The 25,039-nt window shown below is 38.8% G+C and overlaps 3 protein-coding genes across 5 annotated transcripts; 2 read left to right on the forward strand and 1 right to left on the reverse strand.

Annotated features, from left to right (window-relative positions):
- The first annotated feature begins 9,185 nt into the window (after nt 1–9,185).
- Nucleotides 9,186–10,647, forward strand: LOC135623538 (AT-hook motif nuclear-localized protein 23-like). Its single transcript, XM_065126631.1, has 2 exons — nt 9,186–9,310; nt 9,498–10,647. The coding sequence occupies exon 2, from the start codon at nt 9,535–9,537 to the stop codon at nt 10,405–10,407; it is 873 nt and encodes a 290-aa protein (XP_064982703.1). The 5' UTR covers nt 9,186–9,310; nt 9,498–9,534; the 3' UTR covers nt 10,408–10,647.
- Nucleotides 10,648–14,409: 3,762 nt separating this feature from the next.
- LOC135585931 (uncharacterized) lies at nt 14,410–18,530 on the forward strand. 3 transcript variants are annotated; one of them, XM_065126634.1, is made up of 3 exons: nt 14,410–14,704; nt 17,757–18,026; nt 18,108–18,530. In XM_065126634.1, exons 1-2 carry the CDS (start codon nt 14,435–14,437, stop codon nt 17,988–17,990), a joined length of 504 nt encoding a protein of 167 aa, XP_064982706.1. In that variant the 5' UTR covers nt 14,410–14,434; the 3' UTR covers nt 17,991–18,026; nt 18,108–18,530. The 3 variants fall into 3 exon arrangements, with proteins under 3 accessions (XP_064982706.1, XP_064982707.1, XP_064982704.1); XM_065126635.1 differs by having other exon boundaries at nt 18,124–18,530; XM_065126632.1 differs by having other exon boundaries at nt 17,757–18,530.
- A 2,007-nt stretch (nt 18,531–20,537) lies between these two features.
- Nucleotides 20,538–24,778, reverse strand: LOC135621885 (type I inositol polyphosphate 5-phosphatase 2-like). Its single transcript, XM_065123506.1, has 10 exons — nt 24,205–24,778; nt 24,001–24,100; nt 23,826–23,906; nt 22,652–22,739; nt 22,429–22,533; nt 21,604–22,351; nt 21,345–21,529; nt 21,162–21,270; nt 20,950–21,098; nt 20,538–20,840 (listed from the first exon to the last, which is right to left on the reverse strand). The coding sequence occupies exons 1-10, from the start codon at nt 24,232–24,234 to the stop codon at nt 20,651–20,653; spliced, it is 1,785 nt and encodes a 594-aa protein (XP_064979578.1). The 5' UTR covers nt 24,235–24,778; the 3' UTR covers nt 20,538–20,650.
- Between the last annotated feature and the right edge of the window lie 261 nt (nt 24,779–25,039).

Raw genomic sequence — 25,039 nt, forward strand, 5'->3', positions numbered from 1 at the left:
GATCTTTAATCATAAGAATGGATCATTTTGTCCTTTTGTTGGAGTATAGATATGATGGTGTTGAGTGGGAACTTAATAATTTTTTATTTTTATTTTGAAGGAACAGTATGAACTTTTGTTGCTAGAAATAATTACATGGTAGACTTCATCAGTCTCATATGTCTCATCTCCAATACATGTCTATTTGGTGCAGTGGCCAGCCAAAAGAACATATGGAAGCACAAATAAATCCAATTAGGATTCTTTTGGCAGCTGTTGAACATAGTACATAACAGATAAGGTGGGGAAAGAATGTCACAGAAGAATATTATCTACAAAGACATCAAACAAGTTTTCCTTTCCTCAAAGTAGAAGGGCTAAGGATTCCAACAATTGAAGTAGAAATCATGGATCACTAAATTTCTAGCAAATTGCCAAGTCATAGTCTTCATTGAACAAGAGCCTAATAAAGACAACAATAATTTTGAAATCATGATTGCTTCATTGTTCTATGTTCTACCCTCATTAGTTAGCAAGTAATTCACAATCTCAATCAGAAAATATATTCCTTCCATAAAATCTGCATTCTTTGAATCAACATGACATTCCTTATCTTCAGAGAACATGAATATTCTTAGCCTTAGTCTCAAGCTCTGCTGTGACTGCTGAAAAAGTACTAATGTGAAAGGCTTGTGAGGGATAAATGGCATAACTATTACATAAAAAAAAAGAAACTTCTCAAGAAATCAATCCTTGCTTCTTCATGAAAAAGCATAATTAAATTTTGAGATAAATTGTGGCAAGTCTTTCCAAGTTACATGACAATTTGAGAATTGGTAAGCTATCTCTAAACTTCCCATGTGAATGTATGTTCATAGTGCAGGAATCCTTGAATACATATATCAAAATGATATGCATATCCCTCTGATTTATCTGAAAGTTAGGCTTCAAGTCATTGTAAATACTCTGAAGCGAAAAAAAACATATAAAAATGGTCATCTTGCAATCATTTAAGAAAAAAGTTGAGTAAACATCAAGAATCACTGTGGCAAATGACAGCAGCATCATTGCATTAGAAAGCTAAAGTTCACCATGCAGTAGCTCAACAATTCCTCATTTTGCTGATCCACTGAAACACTTTCAGTTTTGTTGTTTTGTACAAACATGATTGAATCCTCAGATTCCATCAGGCTTACACTGTTGACTGGTTTCAGTTTACCATCATTTCTAGCTCAGCAGTCGAGAGGAGTTGGTAGCATTGTTTTTGGATCTATGTATTCTTTTATTGCTGTCAACCTTTAAATCCACCTGTTCAAACATACTGCTCTCACACTCTTTGTTAAGAGGAGATCTTATTGTGATGTTCTCAATTAGCATAATACAGCATATGTTATGCAACAAGATGACTACATTTCAAGTATTTGATTATAATTGTCTTTCATGCTTCATACATATCTTTGGTATTTCACATGTAAATAAGAATAATTGCTGGTAATTACACTTTTGTATCAGTAAGTGTTTGCCATCTGATAGAAAGCCACAGATCAATCATCATCCTACTCAGCTTAAATCATACCTCATCAAAAGAAACAAAAACAAAAGAGACCTTCTTAAATTACATTGCTGCATTGTAAATGTGATGAGGTAATCCATCAAAAGAGAGTTCATCATTTACAGCCAAATATTTTATGCACCACAGTGTAAATTTATTTGAGTTGGAATCTAAAAGCATACAGGATGTAGTTGGGGGAATCCCACATTAAAATCATGCATAAAATCCTTCTGACATCCACAACAACCCTAAAATAAATGTGTTTAGGTAACCATCCTTGCCAAGTTTCAAACTTGTGTACTTGCTTGTATAACATACATGTCTCTTCCATAAAAGCTCACATTAACCATTGCTAATCATGACATTCAATTACTAATTATCACCCTTAAAGAACTTGAACATCTTTGTTGTAACTATTTAATGATACAAAAAATTTCTTGCCTTTACATGGAAATCTATGCTAAGCTAAAGTTTAGATGGACTAAATATAATAAAACACCAAATTTGGAGTAATATATAAAAGTGTTCATTGGCCATAATAACTAAGGTCTTGTTAGGATCACAAACTTCGCACTCAGAAACCTTGAAATTTTATGGAGGACAGAGGTAGGTTGGCTCACGTGGAAACGTGCGTAAAGAACAATATATTATTATTATTATTTGATGGGTTTAATGCGCTCCCTTCACGTGGATGAGTTGTTCGTGCGAGATGGGGAGCACATGCACGCATCGAGGCTCGTTCCCTCGTTAATCGAACGTGCCAAAGCCAAAGGCATTTTTTGATGGCTGGGCCATCCTCTCTCTCTCTCTCTCTCTCTCTCTCTCTCTCTCTCTATATATATATATATATATATATATATATATATATATATATATATATATATATGTCAAACTTAGATAAGAAACACTTTTTTTCTCTATATATAAATAAGTTTGATTTATCGATCTGAGCCAGAGTGTCGATCGATCACCATATCGCTTCGTACTGATGTACCAACACATAGTATGTTAATATATATTTATGCTTCAATGAGAAAGAAAAAAAGATTGAAGAGGAAGGTCGGATGGCAGAACAAAAAGGATGAAGGAAAAAAAAAAAATGAGAAGAGGAAGTGCAACAATACCTATAAAGTAACGACAACAACAACAATATCAAAAGGAAGAGACGGTATGGCTACGGCATCAGAATGGTGAAGCGATAAAAAGATAATATTGTTGCAACATCGTAGCAATGAAGCGATGAAGAGACAATGCCATTGCATCATCACAATAGTGAAGCGACGAAGAGGCATCGTCGCTACATCATCACTACGGTGAAGAGGTAGTGTCTGCTTCATACACAAATGCAAGAAGAACCTAATATATTTTTTTACGACGAAATAGATTAAGGCCCATCATTTTTACAATTTTTATTATTTTAATATAAACTACTTGAAATAGGATAATCCATGTATCCGTCCACACTCGGACCGATACGTACCACCAAAATATCATTTCAAATGGATTGCTCCGGGGAATACATTGGACCTATATATTATATTATATTATATATATATGTAAGATAATTGATTAAATTTTGGAAATAAAGAAATACCCCATAGTGAAAAAAAATAAATTTATCATGTTTCTTTCATTTTATTAACAATTTATTTATTATGTTTTTGATGTCCTTATAACACTAGCCTGCATTACACACAACCTTAAAATTTATAATTCACCTGTTTTACTATTTATAAGCCCTCGGTTTCTAATAAGATACGTTCATGAAGTCCTTTATATACATATAATCCATCTTAGCTTCATAAAAAAACTAATTGCATTCATATGTTAATTCATTCAAGGGAAACAAGTAATGGATGTCATAGAAAATACAATTGATATATATATATATATATATATCCAATCAAACCTAAAGATCAGCACCCAAGATGGTATAAGTTGAATCTCCAAATTTTGGACAACCAAGACTTGAGCCCTTGTTTTATTCCCAAGTTAGTTCAAGAAAATTTTGGGCTGTGTTGCACTTGATTGAGGCACTTCTTTTTCCATGATGGTTATGAAACCATGAAGCCTGTGAGGATTCCATTCTCTAAGTTAGATAGTATTGTAAAACAACAACACTAATTATATGTAATGTGTAAGGTAAAATAAAGAGTTAATTACATATTAATCTGATAATTAGTTTTTTTTATGTTTTGATTCTTATATTTAATAAATTTATATCAAAATTCTTATAATTATGAAAATAAGATATTTAATCATATTTATCCAACATTATCAATTTTACTAATGGAAGATATAGCACGTGACAATATGTGTATGGATGGTATAAAAATGATGAACAAAAAAGTAATTTTAATAGTCATGATGGATAATGATGATGTTGTGGGTAACTATTGTGATAGTGATAATTTTAATAGTCAGTCTTATCGATATAATGAATGACACGAAAACGATAGCTCAAAAGATAATTTTGATTCGATCTATATCTTTTGTCAATAAAACCGACAACACTAAGATAAATGAGATTAAATATTTAACTTTCATAATTATAAAAAAATTTAATATAAAATTTTTAAATCTAGGAATCAAGATATTAAAGAGGACTAATTATATGAACTCCAATGTAAATTTTTTAAACTTAGAAATCGAGATGCTAACAGGTATAACTACAAAGATAATCTATAATTAGTCCTAAAATAACATACTAACTCCATAATTAACACTAGTTGAGTCCTAGTCATGGCATCTCCCAAAAGCAAATCTGTTGGCTTCCAACTTAGGTTGTGACAAACTTTATCATTTCATCATGTAGATAGCTATAAAATTGATACACCAACCAAATCTCACTGACAAACACATAGTTTAAGAAAAAGCTTTGCCACTTATTATTAAACTAATAATAGTTTTCTTTATCTATTCATTTTATAATCTAATCAAAATTGACCTTCGAAAAGGAACTTGTTGGAGGCATCAATGCTTGAAGGTGACAAGCTTAGGGATTTCATTAGTTACCTTTTGCTCCCTCTCATTCTCTACATTAATTAACTTCATGACACCATAAAAGATACTAGTTTCCAGTTTTTAACTCTAACAGAAAGGTTACACAAGATTATAGTTTCTTATATTCTAGCATTTGACTTAATAACATAGACAATGTCTTGCCTCATTTGATGAGTTTATAATATGTTGATAGAGAAGATAGATTATGTCTTCTTGTTCTTTTACTCTAATCAACTTTTCTTCTTATAGAAAACCACAAAAGAATTCCTTTTTTTTTCTTTCTGCTACAAAGATCCATGTATGTTGCAAATATCTAATTGGTAGCACTTGATCTCTACATATACTGAGAGAGTTCTCATCATATATAGAATGATTGGATTGGAGAATCTTCCTTGGATTTAGGCAATAAGTTCTAAAGTACATCAAGTTATTTGAAGTTTCCAATATTATCGTTGCTATCAATTGCCCTTTCACAGAACTTTTTGGATAGCATGTAGTGTCTGTAAGGAAGCATAATAATTAATCGAAGCTTTTCCACAACTTAATTTAAGAGCACCAAAGCTAAAACCATGAGATTGGAAAAGGTCTCAACTCTAAGTTCAAACAATGACTATAACTTCCACCAACTTGAATTAAGAACAGCTTAATTTCTTCGGTCAATAATCCGTATCAATCTGTTCAAGTCTCTCACGCCACCATAAGATCACGACAGGGATCGTCGACAACAAAGAACACTTGTTAATGGCTTTCTTAAAGCTAAAGATAATCGGAAAATGGTGGAAGTCGTCGTCTAATCTTTTACCGAATCACCAACTTTGGCCACTCGGTACGGCCGTGTCAAGAGAGTTGAATACATCATGGTTTCCATGCTCGATGACTTGGTCACCATTGAAGGAGAAAGAAGATAATAAATAGTGTTGCGACAGCAGTGTCGCTGAACGCATATATGTTAATGTAAAGCCCTCGATCGATCAAGAAAGATTAATGTCAGTTCACATGTACAGCTCTATGTAGCAAAGAACCAATCTATCATGATGAACGGGTTGATATCTTCTGAACTGATCTGCCGAGCACACCGACTTGGGAGATGTCCAATTGCTCGATCAAGAGGGTAGATGTTATCATGTGTTGTTGTCATGTGTTGGCATTTTAACCGGCATACAGTATTCTAATGTATCGATATACATCCATGATAGATATATGCTTACTCCTCTTGCGGAGGTTAATTATAGGAGATTGACGATCTCTCAACTTGATGAGGGAATATATTATTAACGTTTTAATCAATTTAATATGGTCTGTACCTGTATATATAGGATTGTCCAAGGTACCTCCAAGGTAAAAATATCGAGTTCCCGAAGTATCATCTAATGAAGATCAAGATTAGGAGAGATTTCTCGACCTAATCCCTCCAATGCTCAAGTTAGTAACAAGTTTGAGAGTATGGACGCGAGTAGTTCAAAAAAGATAAGTTCCCTTCTCATTCTGTTAAGAGTGTGTTTTTGTATTTGATTCAAGGGGGTAAAATATTCTATGAAATATTATGGAAAAAATATTCTATGAAATATTCTTTGGACTCTTGTCTAAAGGTAAAAGTTGACTTGGACTCCATTTGATGGTTACATATCGAATGATGAATAGTCGATAGTATATTTTCTATCATGGTCAATCATCGCTAGGAATGTAAACCCCTTCTGATTATCTCTGATAATTAAGAGGAGGATAAAAAAAAATAATAATAATAAACAGATTACATGAAAGGAGTTGGGAAAAAGGTTGAAATTAAGTGATTCGAAGATATTTATGTTTATTTATAAAGAAATATCTTAGAAATAAATTATAAATAATGAGAAATCTCCTAAGTATATTTGGGGGGACAGTAGTGGGCGTGAATGAGACCGCGGAGGACCAGAACGCGATGAGGGAGACAACACGTGGGGTTGGTTCTGACGTGGAAGGAGATGGATGGCGAAGAGGGAGCGGGAAGCGTTGGGGTCACCGGGCATAGTAGCGATAGACGAAGGCAACAAACAAAGTATGTGTCAGTCATTCTGCGTGCTTTGTTCCTTTTGGCCCCTCTGAAGATTATATTACTGTGTTTCAGTTTGATGCATCGATCCAATATTAATCGACCTTTCTGCTTTTGCGTATATTATAAACCATTTGTTATTGAATCCAACTTATGTTTTTTTTATTTTTGAAAATAATAAATGATGAAGACAAGATTTTAGTCTTGTATTTTATTCAATTGTAAATAGTATTACGTTGTTGGCTAATGTCACATATGTACTGCCACTAGTGTTATGTTATTGGTTGATCTCTCTCTCTCTCTCTCTCTCTCTCTCTCCACTAAATGGTGTGTATCAGTCTTTATGGCTCAATCTTTCTGCTGGTCGCTTCAGGGTGCACGTAGCCCGGGATTTGCGGGCGGGGAGGGGCGCCACTTTGAGTCAAGCAGGACGAGGGAGCCATTCCCGATGAGAGATGAGGAGGCGGAGGAGGAGGAGGAGGAGGAGGAGGTGGAGGGAGCGAAGCAATAGGAGGTGGGGGGTGGGGTGGGGTGTCTCCGAGACATGGCCGACATGATTACAGTGGACATGCCGCTCCCTTGCGGCCTTTAGACTCGGAGACCGCGCGCCCGTGCTCCCTCCTCCCCCACCGCTCCCTCTCTCCGATGTGCATCTCTCGCTCTCTCTCTCTCCATTCGCCTCAACCAATGCCTCGGCTTGAAGCCCTGCCTTTTCATGGCTTCACTCCTCCCTCGGCAATGGATGGAATTGGAGAGACGTTGCATTATCCTTACATAGCTGCTCTACTCTTTCTTGTGCTCCTTGAGATGGAGTCCACAGCCTTCTCTCTCTCTCTCTCTCATAACAAATGGAGTATCATCTCAACAAGACTAAATTGAAACTAGGCAATCCATTGGAGGAGTCCACTGCCTTCTCTCTCTCTCTCTCTCTCTCTCACATACAACAAATGGATGATCATTTGATCTAACTTGCTATTTGTGAAACAACAGAGAGATGCAAAGGGATCTTATTGGATTTCATGAATTTATGGTCACTGCTAAGGTTGCAATATTGTTGGGTTCTAACATTGTAGTCAATGATAATACAACATATCAATTATGGTTCAAAATCTTTAATTATTTGGTGAAATTTTAATATGCCATTATATATATATATATATATATATATATATATATATATATATATATATATATATATATATATAAAAGATTATTGTTTTGGATTTTCTCAACTCATTATGTAATTTATGCCTTGAAATTAATTACATTTAAATAGTTTAATTTGTGTCAATTATATCATACAAGGCATGGATGAATTGCCCCTCAAAATAGCCAAAAGAAATTAATAAGATCAAGTTTTTTGACCACCAATGCTTTGTTGTCCAATCCACACTTCACTACGCAACTTAAACTAATCCAAATCATATGAAAGCATTGACTTGAGGAAGAAGAAACGAACCTAATTCGATCAAAACTGAGGTGACAAAACCTACCCTTCACATGCTTTATCAAAGAAGTCTACTAATTGATATAAAAGACATGCTTGGAGGGCTTTTTGATCAAACAAACATTTAAGCATCTCCCAGCCTAATCCCATGCTATGTAGTTCTTTAATCTCTATTAGCATTTGAGCACACAAGTAGGAATGTTCTTTTGTCTAACACAAATATTTCCATTCTTTTGTCTTGCTATCATTGACCCAATCAACATTCTTTCTTGACAATGGTTTCATTTTTTTGGTTGGGCATAAAACATGAACCATGTTTTTTTTTCATAGATATCTTTACTCTCATGATCATTCAAGTATGCCGACATTTTTTTCCATGTGTTTGTAGATATAATGAAGTAGTACTACACATGGATTGCTTAAATATTAAGTTGGTGACCAAGTTACATCATAACAAGGTTCTATGCCATGTGTTTATGTGCTTGTTTTAAATTGTATAAACATTTTTATTTTCAAAATATCTTATCATAAATTTAAATGGTCGTTCAACGTAAATTTCTTTTTTAATTCATCACGTACGATTACGGATATAATATCTAATTGATAGGTTAATAAGTTATATTGAATTGCATGAGAAAGTACTAATCTTATTATTACTTGCTTAATCATTTATGCAAATATGCCGACGAAGTGAGGGATTATAGCCGTTTAGTCCAAGCTTAGCTTTGATTTTGAGAGAGAAAAAACCTTCAAGTAATGAGTTGATGGAGAAGCTCAAGTGTGAAGAATGTTACTGTCCACTCAATCTATTTACCACCTCAAGCATGCAAAATAGAGCTAAACCAAATGGTCAGTTCACCACATCCAATCCCATCATCATCACAGAGAAACCCTAGGAAAGTTCTCTTGGGTGCAAACCAAGCCATGCATCATGCCAAGCTAATCACCACAAGTCACCCTTGCACAAATGGGGTGAGAAAGAATGAGGCCCCCATTCACTCTTCCTTCTATCAACCCTAACCTTAACCCCTCACCAAAGGCTTCCTCTCTCAAAAGCCTACAAACCCTTACCCTTCTTAATATAATAGTCAGCACCCTTTAAATAATTCCACCCCCACAGGCATAGCCATCCATCATCTCCATCACATTATGTCACACATCTGTTCATAGCCCACCACCTTCCTTTCTCCCTCCCAATACTTTATTCACCCTCATCAAAATCTAGGCATTCTCCTCTCCACCCTCTCTCTCTCTCTCTCTCTCTCTCTCTCTCTCTCTGTGGAGTTGGAGAAGCTCCAAGGTCTTCCTGTTCTCTCTGCACTCATCCATTCTATATTTCCTCTCCCCCTCTCATAGGCTTCCATGATCTCTCCTCCTCACCTCCTTGTCATCCTTATTCATATAAAAATTTGTATTCCACTCAAAAAATATTTTTTTAAAGGCCTTTTGATTTAATTTTCTATTTTATTTCCTTTTTTTATTTGTAGAAAACTAAGCCAATACAAGTTTTCTTCTCATCCCCGCATGGCGGGGCTCGATCTCGGCACTGCCTCCCGCTTCCTCCACCCTCTCCACCTCCACCTTCCCCACACCAGGCCCGACTCGGAGGAATCCCCCGCGGCCGGGGGCGACGGGGCCTCCGGTGAGGTGCAGGCCAGCCATGGCTTGGAGCTGTCCGCCCCCGCTGGCCCCGGCGACGTCGTCGGCCGCCGGCCCCGAGGGCGCCCCCCGGGGTCCAAGAACAAGCCGAAGCCACCGGTGATCATCACCCGGGAGAGCGCTAACGCGCTGCGCGCGCACATGCTGGAGGTCGCCGGCGGCTGCGACGTGTTCGAGTGCCTGTCGACGTACGCCCGCCGCCGGCAGCGCGGGGTGTGCGTGCTCAGCGGCAGCGGGACCGTCGCCAACGTCAGCCTCCGCCAGCCTGCCGGCGCCCCCGTCGCGACCCTGCAGGGCCGCTTCGAGATCCTGTCCCTCTCGGGCTCCTTCCTCCCGCCGCCCGCCCCGCCGGGGGCGACCAGCCTCGCGGTCTTCCTGGCCGGCGGGCCTGGGCAGGTGGTCGGGGGGAGCGTCGTCGGCGCGCTGATCGCTGCCGGGCCCGTGATAGTGATCGCGGCGTCGTTTACCAACGTCGCCTACGAGCGACTGCCGTTGGACGAGGAGGAGGAGGAGGCAACGGCCGCGGCCGCAGCACATCAGCAGCTCCAGATGCACCCGCCGGTGTCACAGAGCCCCAACGCCGACGGAGGTGGAACAAGCGGCGGCGTCGGGACTTCCTTTACGGACCCGTCGTCCGGGTTGCCGTTCTTCAGCTTGCCGCTCAACATGCCGCAGCTGCCGATGGACGGGCACAGCGGGTGGGCCGGCGGTGCTTCTGCTGCCCGGCCGCCGTACTGATCACGGATCCAAAACGCGGTAGCAGCAAGCAAAGGTTAGACACGGATCTATGAGGACGATCTCCATGTAAACTTAATTTGTCTCTGAAAACTCTCTCATCTCATCTTCTTCTTTGTCCTCCTCCTATGCTGTGATATTATGGTCTTCTCTCATGTGATCATCTTCCTCGAACCATGTCGTTTGTTGTTCTATCATGAAAATTCTGATCTTTTCGCTAAAGTGATGGGTTTAAGACATGCATTTTTACTTCTTTTTCTTTCACTGATCTGCATCTTCTTTCTTCTACACACCTGTTTGTTGAAAGTTCTTGATCTTGATGGCAGTCTTGTTAGAAATTTCCAGGTTAAGTAAAAGACACAAGAAGGCATGGGGATAACAAAGAAAAATAAGCTTCCAATCATGATTATGATCTTGTTTTTCCTTTCTTTTCTGAGAAAATATTATTATCTGGCATGTACTCCACACAGTATGGATCTCATCATCTTCTTGAAGTTAGATGATGGTCACTTTTTTTGTATTTAGGGTTCCAAGTGATGAACAGGGGTGCATAGGAACAACAAGGCATGGAGAGAGAGAGAGAGAGAGAGAGAGAGAAGAGACATGGATTTTGGAAGTGATATCACTTGAACTCCATTTATATCTTTGTTTAAGGGTTTATATAGCTTTTATCTCAAGGTAACCTGTGTTCTCTTATCCCTCGTTGCTCTCTATTCTTGCATCTGAAATCTAAACCTATTGATGCATAAGAAACATAGGCTCCTTTTTTGTTACTTTGATGATACCAAGAAAAGCTTATGGTGGCTCCTAAATCCATGACACTGTCCTGTTGTTGTAGCTCTTGTTGGCCTGTTTGAAGTTTCATGATCTCCATTTTGGAGATCAAACAATCATGTACTCTGGAAACTCTTCTTGTCTATAGCAGGTAGTGTCTCTACTTCTCTCTTTTATATGAGTAGTTAACACTAATTAAGAAATATAAGCATAATCTTACTCCCAAACAAGCTTGTTCTTTCCACCAAGATTTGGTTATCAAGTGGTGGCAACCTTAACATCAGTTGTCTTTATGATCTTATCAAGGAAGTTGACCTTCCAACTTAATAATGGACTATGTTGATGGATCTAATATATAATATGAAGGATTAAGTATAGAGGAAACTAAAAAAAATGATGAGTCCCTAATACATATATGACTGCAGCAAGCATTGAAGGTTTAAGCTTAGATTCCTCTTCAATCAACATGTGCCAAAGAAAAGGTTTATCTATTTGGCTCATGCATCAGTGTTTTAAGGGTAGCCACTAAGTTTTTCTTATTGATTATAAATGCAGCAATAGAACATAACTTAGTTGGATCAGCAGACTTGGCTACAAGTGCAGCAAACTGGACTCTCATCCTTTTGTAGTTGTTTTCTCCTTTGGTTTTCTTCTTCTCTCCATCTCAGTGGGGTTCTCTCATCCATCAGAATTAGAAAGAATTGTGCCTCCTGGATTTGCATCACCCTAACTAAGAAGACAAAGAAAAGCATGTCATCTATTCTTTGATAACATTTAATCTTCAATATGATTTGATCTTTGACACCCTTTTATAATTTATTTAGATGAAGAGGAATGGTTGCATACTCTGATGCTTATTCTTGTTAAGTGTTCATTCATCTATCTCTTGCCAATAAGTTCAATTTTTTTTGCATCAGTGTGCAAGTCCAATATATGATTTAATATTACAACTTTTGTGCATATTGCTTTATATATATACATACATACTGAAGTAAGAATCTTAGAAAAATATTGCAAAACTTAATTAGAATGTCATTATTGTAAAGTTATCATTCAGGTAGCTTTGATGGATCTCAATCTGGACACTGGTGAATGTTAGTCATGATGCCATCAAGTTGCTACATGATCTACCTATTTCAACAGAGTTAAATCATATGCATTGGCATCAATTTAGTTTCTAAGTTTGACAAATATATTTGATCTTATAAATCCTGACTGGTTTAGTAGATTCTTTCTTATGCAAAATTCAAACAAACTTTGAACTTTAAAGTCAATCACATGGACATGAGATATACACAACTGCTCCATTTGATGGCTTATAACTCAACAAGTTACATTCATTCTCATTCTCAAAATTTCTTTGTTCTTGGTGCATCTAGAGGTCTTGGTTGAGGTCAGATGTGATCACCTAACAGTGATCTCAGCGACGACGAAAAATATATGAATGTACATACTAACTTGTTTCAGCTAAAGTTCTGATCCACAATTTCAGGGAATTCCAGGAAAAAGTGAAGCATGCTTCAGGTTTTCTTTAGTTCTTGAATTGTGTCTGTCATAAAAAACCCTAGATGTGTGATTGCAGAGCAAATTATGAGCTTAAACATAACTACTGTGTTCATAGTGGAAATTAATGAACATACAGAAATGAACAAGAATTCATGTTTTGCACATCATGTGTGCTTGTCATTTTCGTTTCTTTGCTTGTTAATTAACCATTGTGGCAAAGAAATTATTACTATCCTTGCCAACCATCAGGTTATTGATAAGCTCATTATTTTCATGTTTTACATGAATGTCAATATTATCTCTCGGGCTAATTACATATTATTTGTTATACTTATATCCTATTAGTATCGTGTTTTATATTTAAAAAATTTATATTAAAATATTTATAGTTTTGAAAATAAAATAAATAATCTCATTTATTCTAATATCATCAGCTGTATTGACAAAAAATATAATATGTGATATCACGTGTTGGATCGATATAAAAGTGAGGAGCAAAAAAATAATTTTAATATTCTTTTTGTTTCACTTATCGATAAAAAGATAATTTCAATATAATAACGGAAGGGATATTGAAATTATCTTTTTTCTTGTCATTTTGTATCAATCTAATACGTGATATCACATGTTGTGTTTTCTGTTAATACATGTAATAAGGTTAGAATAAATGAGGTTATATGCTTTATTTTTAAAACTATAGGAATCTTAATGTAAATTTTTTAAGTACAAAAATCATGATGCTAATAAAATATACATACAAATGATAATCTATAATTAGCCCACTATTTATCTATCATGTGAAGACTTGTATTAATTCATTAGTAGCTGCCACATTAAAATGGTTCATTTATGCTATGATTGGTAATGATGAGTTCATGAAAACCCAAGCAAAATACTATCAATCTCCAAAGATAGAATACAAATTCTTATTTGCCATCATTACAACATGTAGCTAAAAATATTAGCCCCTCATATTAGTTAAACTGTTGCCACTAAATGCATATAGAAAAACCACACCTCATTGGTGTTCACCTCCAATTATTTTTGAAAAATAAAAAAAAATCTTCAAAAATTTTTCAGTTTGTCCACATAAAATACCATCATATTTTGTATATCCCTCTAAAAGACTCAAGTTTATTATGCATCTATAAATCTTTAAACCCCTTTCTTCATTAGTTGTTTAATGAGAATTAAGAATGTGTGAGCTTAAAATTAAGCATATGCAAACAGGATTTTTGCATTTTGTAGAGGAACATGTAAGATATAAGATATTTCACAAGGTTCATATCTTCATCTAGGATTTTAAATATCCATATCATAATGATTTTGACAACATATATTGGATGATACATTGATCATTATCATTGGATACCATTGAATAAAATAATTGAATAATTAAAAAAATTACTAGTATTGATTTATATATCTCAATGTTGGTAAAGATTCAATCAAATTTCATGAGCTACTGTTATGCTTGTTTCGGATCGGATCCTTGTGTACAGAGCCTATCAAGGACGGATGCGGATGGACACGTAAATTTAGGTGTTGAATCCGATTCGGTTCTTCGGGTTCGGATCTTGACTCAAAAAGGTCCATGAAACGACCGAGGGACACAGCTGCCGAGGACCCAACTTGAATCGGATCCGGGTGTTCGGGTTTGGATCCGATACAGTTCATTAAACCATATAGAATGGTAGCTTCGATCTCGATCTCCCTCTCCTCGAGCCGGGTGAACTATTGGGTGGATCCGATGAGGCTCCTTCGACGGATCGCCGGCTTGCTGGGCCTCGCGAGGGAGGAGGACGACGCCCGCAGAGGAAAGGAAGGCAGTGGCGGAGGAGGAGGAGGAGGAGGCGATGGAGGGGGCGGCGAGGAGCGGAGAAGAACGAGCGGAGCGGCGGGCTGTAGCGCCGCAGCCGCTGCAAGAGGAGGGTTCGGCGTCCAGGTTCCCGTCGCCGTCGAGAAGCCTGCTCTCAGCCCGGTCCTCGTCCCCTGCGAGCCCGGCGAAGGCGGCGTCCAGGTACTGGATTCGCCTCATTTCCCCCTCTTCCTTCTCCTGGATTGCCTTCTTGAACGGATTGAATTGTGGTTGCGTGATGCTTTGGGTTTGATTTGGTCTTCGAACACAGATTAAGTGCCTTAACACTTTGGGTTGTCTAACATTACAAATCAAAGGAGATTTAGTCATTCCATTACAAGAACCCTAGAGCTTCTAATTGATGCTTGATTGCTTGGTTGCCAATCTCACCTATGTTACCATCACAAAATTGAGCTTGTAGGATAAAGCTGATTCTATTATATGCGGGTTAAAAAGAATTATATGGAACAATTATGGATTAGGAAAGCATGATAACATCTTTATTATGCTACATGTTCTTTAGACACTAGTGAATTATGCTCAAACAAGTGAGTTGCATCTGATTAAATTAGTGATGGAAAATGAAATGACACCCTTGTCATAGAAGGAAAATAGAATAACAATAGAACATTTTTATAAGAAACGAATGACACCCTTATAAGAAATTATTAGTTTTTGAAGCCCAAGGTTAAGAAATGTTACAAAAAGCGAGTCATCTAAACTCAAAACTCAAACTTTTATTGGCCAAACTCATTAGCTTATCATAATTCATGGTTTCCAACAGATCGACATTGTATCATTAATATATGATCGTTCAATCTTTCAACATCTATCTTTATGCTTTTAGGAAAATATTGTAGGCACTTGTGTATTCTGTTCATTTTATAAGAAATTATTAGTTTTTGAAGCCCAAGGTTAAGATGTGTTACAAAAAGCGAGTCATCTAGACTCAAAACTCAAACTTTTATTGGCCAAACTCATTAGCTTATCATAATTCACGGTTTCCAACAGATTCACATTGTATCATGAATATATGATCATTCAATCTTTCAACATCTATCTTTATGCTTTTAGAAAATTATTGTAGGCACTCGTGTATGCTGTTCATTTTATAAGAAATTATTAGTTTTTGAAGCCCAAGGTTAAGAAATATTACAAAAAGCGAGTCATCTAGACTCAAAACTCAAACTTTTATTGGCCAAACTCATTAGCTTATCAGAATTCATGGTTTCCAACAGATTCACATTGTATCATTAATATTTGATCATTCAATCTTTCAACATCTATCTTTATGCTTTTAGAAAATTATTGTAGGCACTTCTGTATGATGTTCATTTTATAAGAAATTATTAGTTTTTGAAGCCCAAGGTTAAGAAATGTTACAAAAAGCGAGTCATCTAGACTCAAAACTCAAACTTTTATCGGCCAAACTCATTAGCTTGTCATAATTCATGGTTTCCAACAGATTCACATTGTATCATTAATATATGATCATTCAATCTTTCAACATCTATCTTTATGCTTTTAGAAAATTATTGTACGTAACCAGATAGTATATATCTTGGACATGGCACTTGCAACCACACAAAAGATTGTAGGTTTCCATGGTTATCAAAGTTTAAGGATATTTTGTGGTGCTTATATCTGTCAAGAAATTTATTTGGTGAATCGAACAACTTGACCCCTTTAGCTGCTGCCAAAGAATGCATAAATTAAATTAATCATTTTAAGGCACTTGTGTATGCTATTCATTTTATTAAAGAATTTAGTATCGTCCGATGTTTATGTCCCCAAAGCAAGAAACAGTAAATGTTTTTAACATACTCGATATTTAGAGCTTGCCTATGACTCAAGTCGATCTTAGATTTTCAAAGCAGAACAACAAAAAAGAAGTGAAATAATAGGATATGGAGAAAATATAAACTTTTATGACAATGCACTGATGAACTTTGTCAATCTTAGAGTATGATTATTATGTATTTATGGAACTAAATAGAAATACTCAGAAATTTAAAGTCAACCACATTCTACTATCATGATGAGTTCAAAGACTTGAAAATAAATTGCCCTCCATGACATAATTGTTCTGTCTTTCTTCGAAGTAATAAAATATTTTGTTTAAACTTCCTAATGTATAATTCTGTACTAATATGTCATAACCATTTCTTTTTCCTCAAGCCTAACAATGATTTCTCAAAAAGTTGAAAGATCAACCTTTCAGGTATTTAACCTATTGTTTGATATCACAATCTATGACCTATAGTATGATATATACAAACCCTAAACAGTCCATTTCTTAAAATAATTTATTAGATCTATAACCTGTTACATATGAAATCCTGTTTTTGTTGCTTATACGGGAGTTCTTATGAGGACTACTCAGTCAAAAAGTATTCTTTCAGAATTATTAGCAAGAACCTTGACTCTACATCTCCAAGAAAGTACTTCATAGGTAACTTCAATATTGTTGCTTTCATAGGTAACTTAGATATTATTGCTTTCTACGTGAATAGACATGCCATTCTTACAGAATTTTTATCTTGCTGACTGTATTACTTGTTACCTATCATGGAAACCATATATGGTGAAGATTAGTTTTCATCGTATAAGTCTCTTGTCATCCAAATGTCAAGTGTCGGTCCAATTTCATTCCCCTGTCACTTGTGGCTAACTGTAGATCACACAAAGAAGCAGCTTCTGTCGGTAAAGTTTTCTCCCAAATTTGGATGGCAAATCTCTAATGGCAAGGTCTACCATTTTAGATGTATATTCCATGGCAAGGTATTTGGATGGCAAATACCTTGTTCGAGAACAATGGCCTCCCTTTCTTCTGGTCTGCTAAATGCCTCATGATATATGTGGAAGATCTGCAATCCTCGTTGTTGCTCTTCATCCGTTGGTCTCATATCTGAGAGTCCAATGCTTCTGCTACAGTCTTATCATTCCTACTGAATCAGTGACATTGATAGGCGGAAGAGGGTGGAGCTATCATTCCTCGAACTATGTCTCCTTCAGTTTTTTCTGAATTCTTCCAAGTCCTTGTACATTGACTGTGATCTTAGAATTCTTGTCCTTGTCCCGTGTAAAGCCACTAATCTTTCTTGAAATGCCGTCTCAAATGCTTGCTTATTGGATTTGAATGTACGATCTACCAAATCGGCAAAAAGCTCTCTAGATCTAATTTTTTGTTTCCATCGTTGACTTCTCATGTCAGGGGTTCAGGTGGTACACAAGAAGACTCCGGATCGACGAGGATGGGGACGTGGCGAACGAGTTCCTGGACGAAGTTGCACCTGAGGTCTCACCCGAGAACCTCGTAGTACTTCCCAAGTTCCAGGTGAAGCACAACACCCAGCCCACCGCCATGGCCATGAGAAAGCAGGTCATCGCGGTGGACGGGAACATCCACCAGAGCCTGGAGTACCAGGGGAAATTGCAGTGGGCATGATGAAAGATGAACCCACACCACCACCAGATTCTTGTAGTATGTTCTTTATTGCCGTACATGAACACATACTAATTGTACACGAAGGACGTGACGGAAACAGAAACATTCTAGTTCTAGTACTTGGTGGCTGCAGGTCGGACGCTGGAAACCGGGAAGGTCGGCACGGCTACTCCCGGATGAGTCGGAGTGGCGGCGCCGATTGGCAGGTGCTGATGGCCGCCATGGAGCAAGTGGGAGCCGCGATGTGCAGCGGCGTCGTCGCTATGCCGGGCCTTCTCCTGGTGCATTTTCATCTTGGCCTCGGCCTTCTTGGCCTTGGCCCACTCCTCGGGTGCCACCTTCTCCTCCTTGGTCCTAGCAGTGGCCTTCTCAACCTTCTCCTCGGCCTTGACTTCGTGCTCCTTTAGCTTCTCCTTGGCGGTGCTTGCCATGTCCTTCACCTTCTTGACAGCCTGCATTTCGATGTATATCTGCTACCTGTGTGATCTATTGATTGATAATAACCCGGAGCAGGATGAGAGCAGGTGCCATTGTGCTTTATATGCATACAGGTCGGGGACGGGCAACGTTGATGGGGTGAACTACGTGGAATGCATGCAGCTCATGTCGAGTCTTCTACTGCCATGTTTTCGAGTGAAAAGGTAACACGTGGAAGTAGGCTGAGTGCTAAGACACATGGCATGATAACATTCGATTTTGTTGTTCTTATCTCATCTTAGGTAACATTTCCTGGACACAACCTGCTGCTTCCTCCGGGCTGATTTCATATTACTCTTTATATTTAATTATATTTAATAATTTGATCCTTCGTATCATCGATTATACTAACAGAAAATATCGAATGTGTTATCATATATAAAAAATAATTTTTAAAAAAATATTTTTATAATTATTATTTTTATCATCCAAAAATATTAATTTTACATAAGATATTTTTTATAAAAAATTTGTTATTTTTCTTTGACTTCGTTTTCTCCTTCGGTTTTGTTATCCTACTTTATTTTTCTTTCCTCTACCCTTTCCAATATGTAGGAGTTACTTCTATCGTGCATTGTTAGCTTTGGGCTCTCTTAGAGAAGGAAGATTTTTCCAACGACTTCCAAGTTCGACATTGAGATTGACGTAGCCATGGTCAATCCTTGCCCATCGTGCCTACGTTAATTCGAGAGTACAAAAGAAGGTTATATACTCTAATCGTGATAACTTCATTGGCAATTGGGTGGGTTGGTCTTGACATATACGGCTATCATGACATCTTCTGCATTGTGATGCTTAACAAACCCTTGCTCAATGTCGTCGTAGATGTCAACCTTGATAGTGTCGATACCTCTCCGCAGAGCTCAACCTCTTGAATGACATTACTCATGTCCGTATCAACTCCAGTCACTTTTGTAGCATCATCGTCCAAAACATCAGCTCGACTCTAGCAACAATTGCTTCATTGGCTCGTTTCCGGATGTTGCCCTTCGCCTACCATTGCTTAAGTACCTTGGCCTTCAATTCAATGACTTTGGAGGAGTGCTCTTCAAGAAGGAGCTCGACATCATATTCTTGAACGATAACTATTTCAGCTCTTTGATATCTAACAACTTTGACAACTCCAAACCTTTCATTGTCGTCATTGTCAACAATAAAATCCATGGTTGCCTTCAAAGCAACATTGGCAAGATAGCGACCACCCTCAACAAGAATGATGAACAAGCTTTCAAGATTTAATCAAAACTTTCTCCTCCTAATAGGCCATTCAAGAGGATAACGAAGTCGAAAAAAGATAGCGAAGCTTTCACATAAAATATCTTTAAATTAATATTTTTGGACAGTGAGAATAATAGCTATAAAATTATCTTTTTATTCCTTTTATAGCATCATTTTCTGCACATGAAAACATATGCGATATCTTCTAGCAAAAGAGTTGACAGCATCAAGAGAAACGAGCTTGACCCTAGCAACAATCGCTTAATTAGCTCGTTCTCGAACGTTGCCCTTCGCTTACCATTGCTTAAGTACCTCGACCTTCAATTCAATGACTTTGGAGGAGTGCTCTTCCACAAGGAGCTTGACATCGTATACTTGAATGACAACCATTTCAATTCTCAGACAACTTTGGCAACTCCAAAGCCTTCATCATTGTTATCACCAACAATAAAATCTATGATTGCCTTCCAAGCAACATTGGCAAGATAACGACCACTCTCAACGAGCTTATTTTGATGAATAAGCTTTCGAGATTTAATCAGAACTTTCTCCTCTTAGTAGGCCATTCAGAAGGATAACGAAATCGAAAAAAGGATAATGAATCTTTCACATAAAATATCTTTAAATTAATATTTTTAGACTATGAGAATAATAACTATAAAATTATCTTTTTATTCCTTTTATAGCATCATTTTCTACTTATGAAAACATATACGATATGTTGTAGCAAAAGAGTTGATAGCACGAAGAGAAACGAGATTAAATGTTTCACTTGCATAAGTATAATGATCCCAACATAAATATTTAAAATACAAGGACCGTAATGCTACTATATATATATATATATATATATATGAAAATTTTGACTATTAGTTTTCATTAGAGACCCCAAAATATGCATTTGATCCCAATTGAACACAAGAGAAGAAGTCAGAAATCTTCATCATCAAAATCAAAACTCCTATCTACAAGTTCTTCTCAGGTATCAACCCAGCAGTCGTGAAGTTTAACACCCTCTCCAATTTCCTCTGGTTAAGGACTTCGACTTCAACCAGGAACACAGAACTAACAGGGCGGTGATCGGAGAGGCTCTGCTCAGATCTCCAGTACGATAGCTGTTTGATTCCCTTCCCCAACCACACAATGCGATCGCACCTGAAAGATCATGCAAGACACGGTTGGCTTCCTTTGAAGCACAGGAAGATACTGGAGTGTCCGAGAGAGAGAGAGAGAGAGAGAGAGAGAGAGAGAGAGAGAGAGATACCACGCAGGGGACCTCCTTTTCTCCCCCTCTCTTGCATCCTCTCCAACATATCTGTTGGAATTACTCTCGTACTTGTAGGTGGGTGGAAAAGTAATCAACCCTTCCTTCCATCCATCGAATGTGTGGCCACTTCTCAGCTCGTCGCTCAGCTGCCACAATGATCGAAATGAGATCATTTCATCATCAGCATCGCAAGCAACATGCATCGGTACCTGATCAAACTTCATGAGCTCATCCCACCGTCGTGAAGCAACCAGACCTCTGATCTCAGCGTCCGGCATTGTCAGGCGATAGTTCAAGTCCCCGAACCAGAAGATTCGACTGTTTCATTCATGAGATCAAACCGGGGAATGCTATAAGCGGACCAAGAACAGCTCCATGGATATAATACTTACTCATGAGACGGAATCGTCTGTGGATGATCGGCATTCATGGCGGAAGCGAACCGCGTGCGCTGAAGGATGTCGTAAACGTCGGAGTTCCGCTTGTGCTGATCCCCCTCCTTGTGGCCGGACGTGAGGTGAGAGCAGACGAAGCACAGACGCGTTTGGAAGAGAGTCATGCTCACAGAAACCGATCCCTGCACCATTTCCATGGAAACAGCTGAGCACCGGATGTTTGCGCTACGATTCCTGAGAGGAGAAGACACGACACCTTGTTGCCCATGTAGCCCATGAGTCCAACGCCCACCGGTGAGACCTTCAGGTTGTTCACGTGCCTGCGCAGCCTCCGGCACACCCAAACCGAGACGTAGATGCCCACCATCTGCTTGCTGACGACGCGAGAGTATCTGGAGCGCGGCCTTGATCTCTGTTCGTCCGCGTCAGCTTCGTCGCTCTTCGCTTCCTCTTCGGAGGACCCGTCGGAGATGTCGTTCACGGAATCGAGAACATCGGCTGCCACTTGCTGCTCTGACCACAGCATTCCGAGGTTCCCCGAGCTGTGACACACTCTCTTCAGCCCTGCATTGTTGGCCAGATTGCGAGGCTCCAACACCTGAGCCTCTTCCAGCCAATCCAATCCGATTCTGGCAGAACTGCTGAACACCCTTCTCAGTCTCTTGCCGGATGTCAGCACTTGATGTGGCGTATCTAGTGAATACTCAGGCCAGTCTAGCTTGATGCCACCATCACTGGTGTTGGTCTTCTTCCGGTTGAGCTTACCGTAGTCGTCGGTGCCAGTAGTCGGTAGAGATGCTGCCTCCTTGTTGTCTGTGTCAGCATCAGCAGGAGTCGAGGACATGGATGCAGCCGAGGGAGGAGCACTGTAGCTTTTGCAGAGTGCCTTGGGCTGCAAAGACTTGTTGAGTGTTCTCCTTATGATCTCCTCCCACTTCTGGATTGGCCTGTTGTCCTCAGCTCCGAGCACATTGCCGGCATTCAAGGGGACTACCTCTTGGAAGCTGCAAGAGGAGATCACTTGAGCAACTAGAAGATTGTTGAGTGACAGATACAGTTTTGATGATGAGCATCTACTTACCCAAGAACATACATATCAGCAGGTTCTTTGGTGTCAAGCCATTCATCAAGCTCAAGATCCTCCACTGGGAACCTTCCCGCGACGTTCCATGTGCCGACCATCACCCTATCGATCGAAAAAGGAGAACAAACACCGATCAATACTCCGAGTGTTGTGATCCAGTTTTCTTGAGACTAATGGTGGACCAAAATTTCAAGAACTCGACGGGGTATCAGATCCAAACCTCACATCTTTGTTGGTTATGTAGTTAAAACGCAGAGTTTCAGATTTTCTTCTCCGAATTCTTGACAATGGAATTCTTGTTTCTGTTTCTGGAGTGTTTGACACAAGAACAAGAAGTCAATTCACGAGAACAAACTTAAGCAGATCTAACCAAGTGATTCAAGATATTGGTAAATAATGTATTTATAATTATTTCACAGAAAAATGCAATGCATGAATATAGTTTCTAAAGCTCATATCTATGACAAGGGAATTATTGTCTCCGTTTCTGGAGTGTTTGACACAAGAACAAGAAGTCAATGCATGAGAACAAACCAAGCAGATCTAATCAAGTGATTCAAGAAATTGGTAAGTAATGTATTTATAATTGTTTCACAGAAAAATGCTATGTATGCATATAGTTTCTAAAGCTCATATCCATGACAAGGGAATTATTGTCTCCGTTTCTGGAGTGTTTGACACAAGAACAAGAAGTCAATGCATGAGAACAAACTCAAGCATATCTAATCAAGCGATTCAAGAAATTGGTAAGTAATGTATTTATAATTGTTTCACAGAAAAATGCTATGTATGCATATAGTTTCTAAAGCTCATATCCATGACAAGGGAATTATTGTCTCTGTTTCTGGAGTGTTTGACACAAGAACAAGAAGTCAATGCATGAGAACAAACTCAAGCAGATCTAATCAAGCGATTCAAGAAATTGGTAAGTAATGTCTTTATAATTGTTTCACAGAAAATGCTATGTATGTATATAGTTTCTAAAGCTCATATCCATGTTCTACATGATGCTTATCGGTGCTTCATCCAACATGATTTTGTTTTATTCTTGCATGGTTGGATTACATGAAAATTTCTTCCAAACTTGTAGGAGCACCGAGTAAAATCTGGGGTCAAATTCCAAGTCCTGTTTACTACAAGATCTCAAACATGAAATTGTTGGAAGTCCAATGAAATATGTACCAAACAATACATCTAAACCTGATAGTGGTTGTGAATAGTAGCTAATCCTTCTAAATCAAGCTGTATCATTTTTTTCAACCAATGCTTGACTTGTTGCAGGACATGAGAAATATATTGCTGAAGCACAGCTAATGTAAACATCAAGAGATCAAAATTCTGGCATGGAAAACAAGAAACACAGTCCGTGATTCCATCTATCGGTTTGTCGGTACCTGATGCATGAGGTTTGTATTCATCTTTGCTTCCTACTGCTTCAAGAAATGAAGCCATGCTTGAGATCCTTGCATCTTGGACTGTAGAAGAGTAGCACGCAAGTAGTTTGAATGGCAGTGTGATCAGCTTGAACAAGCTAGAATTGCATCCTCATTAACATTCATCTAAACTAACCATCATCGTCGCTCTCGGTGTCGACCTCATCCTCGCTGAATTCATGCACCTTTGGCTTGATGTTGAGCCACTTCCTCATTACTATAGAGGGCCAGAAGGACTGATCATAGACAGAGCAGCAACAGCACAAGCAGAGCAGTTAAGACCTTGTCACCGATCAACAAAAAGCAATTCAACAAACACTGGACAGGCAAAGAGCAGCACCTCAGAGCGCCGGCCTTTCCTGGTTCTCATGGTCTCCTCTCCTCTTCTACGACAGACCGGCCCAAGTTACTATAAGAAGAGTCCTCCCCGATTGTGTAACCGATGACCTCCAATCGGCTCGAAAAGGGAGGCATCGTACGACCAAAAGGTGCTCGAGAAAAGGAGGGGCGGCAAGCATGTGGCGGAGGCGGAGACCTGGGCGCCCGAAATCTTCAAACTTGCTGACTCCACGGATCAACCAGAACCGCGGGATCTGCTCGCCAGCTTCCTCTCCGTTTCCTGGCTGTGCTGGGCATCGTCGTCGGCACAGAAAAGGATGCGCATGTCGCTCCAACAGCGATCAACTTGGCCAACGCAGGTCATGCGCGGTATGAACCGTTGAGCGAGTGGGAAAGACAGCGACCGGCACGACCGCTACATCTCGAACTAACCGAAAGCGACCGGGGCGCAGGGGACGGAGGTGTAGACATGGAACAACAGTAGGAGCCAGTCTGCTCCACAACTTGGAAGCCCATGGATGGAGCCAATGGGTTGGAGACAGCTACAGGAGGCAATGGGAGGTGCAGAATTTAGAGCAGCGAAGAGTGTAGCCATGCACAAGGCAACAAAGAAGAACAAAGAAGGAAGGTGGCGGTGGAATATTATGTACAGCTACAAGGACAGTGATACTGTGTTGGACTTGTGCGCTCATATATCCTATAACAAGAGCTGTTCTATGGCGGTGTATGCCTGCAGTTGCAGATATCAAAAAGGACGGCGGAAAGAGGAGAGGAAGAAGAAAGTTTCTTCCATCATGTCATTCATTGGCTGATGGTGTGACTGAGACTGGCAGAGG

The sequence above is a fragment of the Musa acuminata genome, chromosome BXJ2-9, assembly GCF_036884655.1.
Source record: "Musa acuminata AAA Group cultivar baxijiao chromosome BXJ2-9, Cavendish_Baxijiao_AAA, whole genome shotgun sequence".
NCBI classification, from domain to species: Eukaryota; Viridiplantae; Streptophyta; class Magnoliopsida; order Zingiberales; family Musaceae; genus Musa; species Musa acuminata.

Excerpts from the sequence above, each read along its gene's own strand:
- LOC135585931 (XM_065126632.1), top strand. The coding sequence starts at position 14,435 with ATGAGGCTCCTTCGACGGATCGCCGGCTTGCTGGGCCTCGCGAGGGAG. Across the intron at positions 14,705-17,756 it reads CCGGCGAAGGCGGCGTCCAG|GGGTTCAGGTGGTACACAAG; the intron begins GTACTGGATTCG and ends TTCTCATGTCAG.
- LOC135621885 (XM_065123506.1), bottom strand. The coding sequence starts at position 24,234 with ATGAGAACCAGGAAAGGCCGGCGCTCTGAG. Across the intron at positions 22,740-23,825 it reads ATACAAACCTCATGCATCAG|AAACAGAAACAAGAATTCCA; the intron begins GTACCGACAAAC and ends CAAACACTCCAG. Across the intron at positions 20,841-20,949 it reads AAAAGGAGGTCCCCTGCGTG|GTGCGATCGCATTGTGTGGT; the intron begins GTATCTCTCTCT and ends ATGATCTTTCAG.
- LOC135623538 (XM_065126631.1), top strand. The coding sequence starts at position 9,535 with ATGGCGGGGCTCGATCTCGGCACTGCCTCCCGCTTCCTCCACCCTCTC.